The sequence below is a fragment of the Myxine glutinosa genome, chromosome 12 (genome assembly GCF_964187855.1).
Source record: "Myxine glutinosa chromosome 12, kmMyxGlut1.1, whole genome shotgun sequence".
Taxonomy (NCBI): Eukaryota; Metazoa; Chordata; class Myxini; order Myxiniformes; family Myxinidae; genus Myxine; species Myxine glutinosa.
Window position 1 is genome coordinate 86,243,547 of NC_136272.1, and position 8,079 is coordinate 86,251,625.

Consider the following 8,079-nt stretch of genomic DNA (forward strand, 5'->3'; position numbering starts at 1 on the left):
AACAATTGTCGACTTCTAAATGAAAGTCTCAAAAGCCAGGCCTATTTTCACCTCCACACACTCGTGGGACCTCCCTCCTCAGTCTAGTCAATCCCACTCTTTTCCAAGGCTTCAGGTTGCCAGTACACCACCTTAGGTAATTCTTCAAACAGACCATGATCTTTTCTATTCTCAGTCATTAACCTTCCCTTACCTCTCCTTAACCATTTGCAGGTTGTTGCATTTTCTTCCATGTTCTTTCTCCTCTTCCTGTTAATGCCTCCCATCATTTGATAAGCATGTTATCCCACTGCCCCTATATCAATGGATTGCCTTCTACCCTCTGTCACTCACTCTTTCATGATCCTACACTTTGTACACAAGTTGTGAATGTGAAGTAAAACAAAACATTTTAAACTGTTTTTGTTTTCTTGTTACAACTATTGTCCTATCACTCAATGGAGTACTGTTTGAAGATTATAACCTAAAGGACAACCCAAACGCATTTTTTTTTCCTGAAAACCATTGAAAATCATGAATCACGGTGTAATTTGAATTGAAAAACATTTAGAATTTTTTTTTGCCAATCACAAGTCCCGAAAAAAGCCCTAAAGTGTCGATTTTCTATTTCGCCAGTGACGTCACACTCATAACCCATCTTGATCCGAATGGCGGATTACATAGAGAAAAAGTGTATTTCAAGCTCGGATTCTGATACCAATTCCATCTTCATTAGCATCGCTGATGGTTCTCAGTATGTTGAAACTGATCAGTGGGATTTTAAAGAACCATTTGAGACCAAATTAGTGATGGAAATGCTTTCGGGGGAATTATAGACATCATTTTGAGCCTTATGTGAGAGATTCAGACGAACATGGCAACAATGGAAGTGTTAATGAAGATGTAAACGCCGGTTCCATGTTCACTACAGATTGGTAGGTTTTATTTTTCAGTTCAATTGATATAGTTTATCGGGGATTTTGTATCAATTTATAAATCAATTATATTACTCCTGAATAAATACTGCACAGATACAGTACGGACACGGCACAATACAGCACACGACAGCAAATAACGACAGCACATGACACCACCCAGGCACACGCCGACACCGCCGACACCGCCGACAAAATGGGGGACGAATGCTTCGTCCCACCATTGCAAGCTGACCCAGTGTCCTGTTTCATACTTTCCTGGGAAGCCATTTGTGTCAGTGGTGGTGCAGTGTCGTGCCTCACCGGCGTGTAAATGCCATGACCACGCTGTGCCGACATCTCACACCAGAGGAGGGGAGAGGCGTGTGGGGTGGCGGCGAGGGGAGATCGGTCGCAGGCAGGCCAACACAGGCATTTGATCAGCTGCTAAAATCGCCCGAGCACATGTGCTGGTAGCTGGGTAGAAATGACTGAGCTACATAATATGGAGAAACTACTGGCTGCTGAAAGTGTTTGCTAATGAAGCTACACAGCAGCCATTTTGGAACTCACGACCGACCGAAACTTCCATAGTAAACGACGTGGAAAAAAACAAAACATCAAAGAATAGCAGGTTTTAAAATAAACTGAGTTTTAATTTTTTTAACGAACTTTTTCATGTTCTGATGAGTACCAAGATGGTGGACTGGTGACTTCAGTTTTTTTTTACAGCAAACCAGTGATCCATTTATATTTGCATCAGTGCTAGAGAGGGTCTTACAGTTTCAAGCAATGGCCGTTTCTTCCACTTAATCGTGGGGATGGCATCCTCTCTCAATCGTGACAGACAACCACAAGATCTACAGCCATCGCTGTTCTTTCATAGCATTTCTCTGTAAAATGATCTGAGCACAAAAGCGAACATTTTGTAGGCCCGATCCACACTCGGGTATTTCGGTCAAACATTGTCCGATTTCTGGCAACCTTAGGGTATTTCGGCCATTGGTGTCGCATGAAACCATCTCGGTTTATATTATTATACCCACAAAGGTGGCATCAAGTCTGCTTATTTGTGGAAAATCTTTTCTTTTACTTTTTTTCGCCATTTGAGTTAAATTGCACATCAATGTAACCCGTAGACAGCACGAAATAGCAGTCGACTTCTGAGAGTGACATCACGGATAAGCATGAAGAAGAAGATTTCACCTTTTAATCGCAAAATTACCAACTATACATCGCAAGCGTTGACGTCAACTGAGCGTTTGGATTCCCCTTTTTAGATGCACTGGCAACTGCAGTGAAAAGTTAGGACTTTTATTAAACTATTCAGTTCAAACAAGCATCGCACATGATCTGACACACTGCATTTTCACATACCTCTGCTGCCAGGTACTTGTCCGTAGCAAGATGCTTGAAACGAAAAAGGCTGTTCCAATGGCCAGCACCACCACGGCATGGGTCTTGGTGTATGACCTGGAATGTACCAGAAACCACACTTTGTACTATACTAAAGAAGGTACCACCGCAAAGTAAGACAACATGACAAATGAAGAAAATCCTTCAAAATCAAAGATGGTGTGGAAAATTGCAAAAGCTGGTGTCCAGATATTGCGTGCACAACAAAAACAAACAACTGAAATAGGGTACATACATATATACATACATAATTTTACACACACACACACACACACACACACACACACACACACACACACACACACACACACACACACACACACACACACACACACACACACACACACACACACACACACACACACACACACACACACACACACCATTACTGTAGTGGTGGGGAGAAAAATAAAGGAGTGAAGCAATAAGGTGCATGCATTAAATTACCTCAACTTCCCACAAGGCCTTGGGACTCGTGGCTGAGGTGGCTGACTCTCGAAGAGTCATCCGCAGGAACACGCAATCCTTACGTTGGTACTCATCACATGTAAGGAACTTTTCCTGCTCAGCATGAAACAGCCGAACGACATCACCCTGAAGGAGCAGAACACCATCACTATACATCATGTGCAGTGATTTTGAATTCCATGTTCCAATTACAAACACAAATCAGATTCTAAACTAGGACATTGATCACTCCATCCCCTTCCCCTCGGAGGACCATTGGTGAAAGTCTAATTGCATAAATTTTCCCTTAATCTAAAGTAAACCTGAGGGCTATTGGGAACCTTGGAGAAATAATAAATGTTGTTCAGAACCTTGATCCATGCTTTGTGAAAATGTATATATAGTTCAGGAATGGGATCAATAATAATAGACACACAATGGTAGTTCGTTGAACAAGGTCAGCTTTGAAAACAGCAATACATTTTGGATTGCAGGTGTTGGTACTGAGGCCGGTTCTTTTAAAGGTCCTTGGATGTGGGAAGGCTGAACAAAACATCTGAATAAAATGCAGAAATGATATAGATATTGACCAGGAATAAAAGACAGCCGACAATTGAACTTTTGGAGGCAAAGGAAATCGCTGAAATAATCGAAAAGAGGTCGAGCGAAGGAAAGGTCAATCTACATAGAGGAATGCAAATGGATAATCCAACCCCGCCCTCATCCCCATCGGCGCACTCAACACTACCCTTTCCCCCCCCCCCCCCCACACTCCATGAAAAAAATATATATATTTAAATGGGGTTTTGACCCCTTAGGTTTTGGGGGTTATCATGGGGCCCACAAGGCTAACCCCCACTCTAGCAGGGAAAATGGCCTTAAAATGCCTATTGTTGTTGTTTGGTTTTGGGGGTTGACCCCCAAAATAGGTATTTGCCTTCTCCGAAACGACACACATGTTGATGAATCTTGCCCACAAGCTTCATTCATGTCTGATGCCTCACGGAGGTGCATTGACTGCATCAAAATCTGCGCTCAATGTGGGGGGTCTACAGGGGTTTTTTGACCCACCCCCACCCAACCCTCCCAAAAATAGGTATTTGCTCTCTTCTCCGAAACTACACAAACGATTTTGATGAAACTTGATCACGACCACCACTCATGACATACCAAAGTTTGTTCACGGCATTAAAAATGTCAAGGTCTGTGGGGGGAAAGGGGGGGTGGGGGGGGGAGGTTGAGTGACCATTACTACTGATCCAGGTGAGCTTCAGGAGTACCCAGCATTGCCGGGGCGGGCGGTGAGGCGGGCAGGCCAGAGAGGGAGCGGTGAGGAAGGGAGTGGAAGGGGGAGGGGAGAGAGAGAGGTGAGGGGAGATGGAGGGGAAAGATAAGTATAATACTACGTATACATCTTTTGGGGGGGGGGGGATGGATTTGACAGACCCCTCCGTTTTGGGGGTGGGGGGGGGGGGGGGGAGGGAAGAAGGAAAAATTTACTCGTGCAAAGAGTGATTTAAATCCCAGTGTCCCCAGGTAAAAGTACACATTTGCATAGAGAATTGACGCCCCTCGCCCAGTCCCCCACACCTCTGCATAAGGCCGCGGTCACATAGCGTATGTTACCCCTCAGACAAAGTTGTATTTGAACCCGGAGTAAAGTATATAAGCGTTTATAGCTGGAGTACCCAGCGTTGCTCAAGCGAAAAAGAAACATTAACATATTGGGAATGAGGGCAAATATAATGGAAAAGCAATTGCATCCAAATCAGAATCCATCACAAATGCCAAATCATCATTTTACCTTTTCATTGAATATATGCTGCTGAATGTGCCGTTCATCATGTTCGAGTTAAGTATGATGACGTTCAGGAAGAAGAAGAAGCCTTCCAACCAACTTTGACCACTTCCAGAATGGTTTGATTCTTTTTGTTCAAATGTCTGGTAATTGTTTTGTATTTATTTATGTGAATGTGTACTTGTATATAACTGTCATTAATCAAAAAGGCTTGGGCACTATAGAGCAATTTTTGAAAAATCCAAAAAACTAGCTTTTTTATTTTTTTTGCCCGAAAACACCCCCAAGTAGTCAATGATGAACCTCTGAAAGTTTGACCAACATCCACTCAGGCAACTCTGAGAAAAAATGGTGACACGACACGACACGACGGCTCTCTTACATAGTAGATGTGGCAAACTATAGAAAAGATGGGACATTCCATGGCTTATAGAGAAAATGCCAAACAATAGAAAAGAAGGGCCATTCAAAAAATCTCGTGTGCATGCTGTACTACCCTGTGTTCTTAGGACTAACCAAGTAATCCTCAAGAAAAGTTCACACAAAGGGGTGTCAATTTGACTCATATAGCTGCATGAAGTAAATGTATTTTATTTGCCAGATGTAAGGTGCCCCTTTATATTCTTTTCCCTTCTTTTTCGATCCTTTTCCTCTCTTTCGATCATGTAAATGTATTATCCCTTCTTTTCTATAGTTTGCCACATGGCATGGCCTTTATTCCCCTGGCATTTTTCCCAGGAATGAAGGTTGCGGTCAAGTTTCATCGAAATAGTGTGTATAGTTTCAGAGCAGAGAGCAAATCCCTATTTTGGAGGGTCAAACCCCCCGTAAGCCTCCTCAGACTGATTTTTTTTTTTTAATGCCGTAAACAATCTTTGGTGCATCACGGGTAATGAAAGTTGTGGTCAAGTTTCATCAAAATCGTTTGTGTAGTTTCAGAGAAGGCGGCAAATACCTATTTAATTCCGAGTGTTTGCATACAGACCCACTGCCTGAATAACAGACACCGCACGATGCCAATACCTCCCCTGGCCATTTTTATTCCAGTTGAGCTAAAAACGAACCAAATGACCTGGGTGAGAATACATAAACAAACCATAAATAATTTCGTAGATTGATTCATTAACCAAGCAAACATGAATAAAAATCCTCACTTATCCCTCAAAATGTGCATGAATGCATCAAATGGATACTTTCACAATACCTTACATTAAATTTTGGGGCAGTGGGGGCGTGGGGGGGGGATGAGGAGAGGGATGCTGGGACTTGTGGCTGCAGAAAAATGTTATGAGGCCTACATCAGGTTTGGACTTGTGGCTGCAGAAAAATGTTACGAGGCCTACATCAGGTTTGGACTTGTGGATGCAGAATAATGTTTTGAAGCCCAGGTCAGGCTGGGACTAAGCTTGTGGCATCTCGCCAATATAATGGGCACACCTTTTGCACAGCAAGCTAAACAAAACCAAATGGGCTGCTTTATCACCCTTGAGAGATCCAAGTAAGACCGTACACAAGCGCACAATAGTTTCTTAATTTACCGAGCTGGCAATGAGCTGCCACCGGCTTCGCGACATACAAATACAATCTCCAGGGGAGTCTCATCCAGGCTTCTTTCGATAACAAATCAGACAGGCACCTCGCTGCGGAGCAATTGTATTTTCACCGTGTTTTCGTAAACAGACTTAAAAACAGTAATAGGAGCAAAACCTCAACGCATGCACAGCGCACGCTGATGAGGATGGAGTCTACCCGTCCATAGGGAGAGACCTGTCAAGGCTAGTTTGTGTGCCAGTGATCATGGATGCATCCGCGGGCACGCATGGCGATTCCCCTGTGGCTTCGGCAATATCTAACTGGTTTTGTCACCACCATGGAAATGGAAGAGCTTTTGTTCAGACATCCAAGCAGGAAACATCTTTGAAAGCAACACGATATGCTTGTAGTTATTATAGTAAGATTGCAAGGGTTTGCATCACCATAAAAGCAATCGGCTTCAACAGAACGGTCTGAACAAAGGGAAAGCCAAATGTGGTTTCAAACCCAAATTCCTGTTTTTGATTCTTTTCATTTCAAGTTCAAATAATGTCGACCAAGCCCATTTGGGAAGGCGGTGATCCCAATCGGTCACACTCACCATGGTGTTGTGGGTAGCACTGCAGTCAGAGCTTTGAAGTTGGAACACAAAAAATACAAAGTTCAACGAAAGACTACCACGAGACAAGTACGGTGAGATAACGCCAGGTAGCAATCTTATTTCCACAAGAATCACAAACCAATTATGGAACTGTTACGCACGCCTTTCAGGATGTCCTCAAGGTTGTCTCCAAATTTCATGAACAACGTGACCTTCCAACTCGTATCGCACTGCACCGAGTTGACCTGAAAGTAAACAACAATGGACAATATAAATGGCTTCGTGCTTGGGCTTTGTTTGGCGTAAACAGTGATGTCAGGAATCTCATTTCAGCAGAAACGACGAACTCTAGGATTTGACTTTACCCCGCAAAATGACGGTCAGATTCGAACGATTCGCACAAACCTACATTAAGATGGCAATAAAGTCATACGACTCCATTAAACTCGAGCCATCTCATGACATTCACAATGTAACAAAATTCAATTTCAACAATGGCCGACAAATAAAAGGTTAGTTCAACCACAGCATGGTAATAACCGATTGGTGGAAAACTGTGGTTTCTCTTGCGCAAGAGCACTGAAAAAAGAGTGACAGGTAATAATAAACTGTGGGTAAAATATACAAAGGGTTTAATGGAAAAAAGAAACGACATCATGAATACAAACAGCCTGTCAGGAGAACAAAGGTAAGGAGTGAAGAAGAAGCTCTCAACGTGCCTCGTTGCTCCCTTTGTTGTCCGTCAGAGCAAACGTGCTGGCATGAAGCGGCTGCCCGGCGTTCACCGGATTTAGCACCACATTATCTCCCACCACCACCTGCAATTTGACACCCGACAGTGCATAGAAATTGCTTCACTCGCTTCTTTTAACAATCTGCAAGCCATATAATGAGTGAATAAGCATGCTTCATATTTAGACTCTATACCACTAACAGGTTAAAATCACTTCCAATAGCTCTCAAGTGATGACCCAGTAACTTGTGCCTGAATCTGATTGCTGTGGTGATAATGTAATGCTATCCCACCTTTGTGTGCAGCCAGCAGAAACTAGCATATATGCTGGGAAGGGTTACATCAAGTATACAGTGTTGCCGAAAAAAGAAAAAAATAAGAAATAAATCAGATCAAACTGAGAAAATATTTACCACAATGTTGCTCTGCAAAATACATCAATGAGGTAGCAGGTTACTTAGTACGGCAGATAGGTGAAATATTTGGGAGAATTGTGCCTTTGATGATACAAGCACGAGAGTTGACACACAGTTAGAGTATGCCCTAAGGAAGATATTTGGCTATAGGGCCATCGCAGATTTGTCCTGTGACAACAATGGCGGCCATTTTTCAAAAAAGGACAAATCTGCGATGGCCCGAGAGCCAAATGTCTTTCTTC

At 43.0% G+C, this 8,079-nt stretch overlaps 1 protein-coding gene across 1 annotated transcript in view; it reads right to left on the bottom strand.

Annotated features, from left to right (window-relative positions):
* Positions 1-8,079, bottom strand: part of LOC137437571 (inositol 1,4,5-trisphosphate-gated calcium channel ITPR1) — a 188,895-nt gene that overhangs the window by 128,189 nt on the left and 52,627 nt on the right. Inside the window, exons 7-10 of the mRNA XM_078766065.1 lie at positions 7,408-7,506; positions 6,850-6,933; positions 2,757-2,903; positions 2,271-2,366 (exon numbers count right to left, since the gene is read on the bottom strand). Coding sequence (XP_078622191.1) covers positions 2,271-2,366; positions 2,757-2,903; positions 6,850-6,933; positions 7,408-7,506 — 426 coding nt within the window. The remainder of the gene's footprint in view (positions 1-2,270; positions 2,367-2,756; positions 2,904-6,849; positions 6,934-7,407; positions 7,507-8,079) is intronic.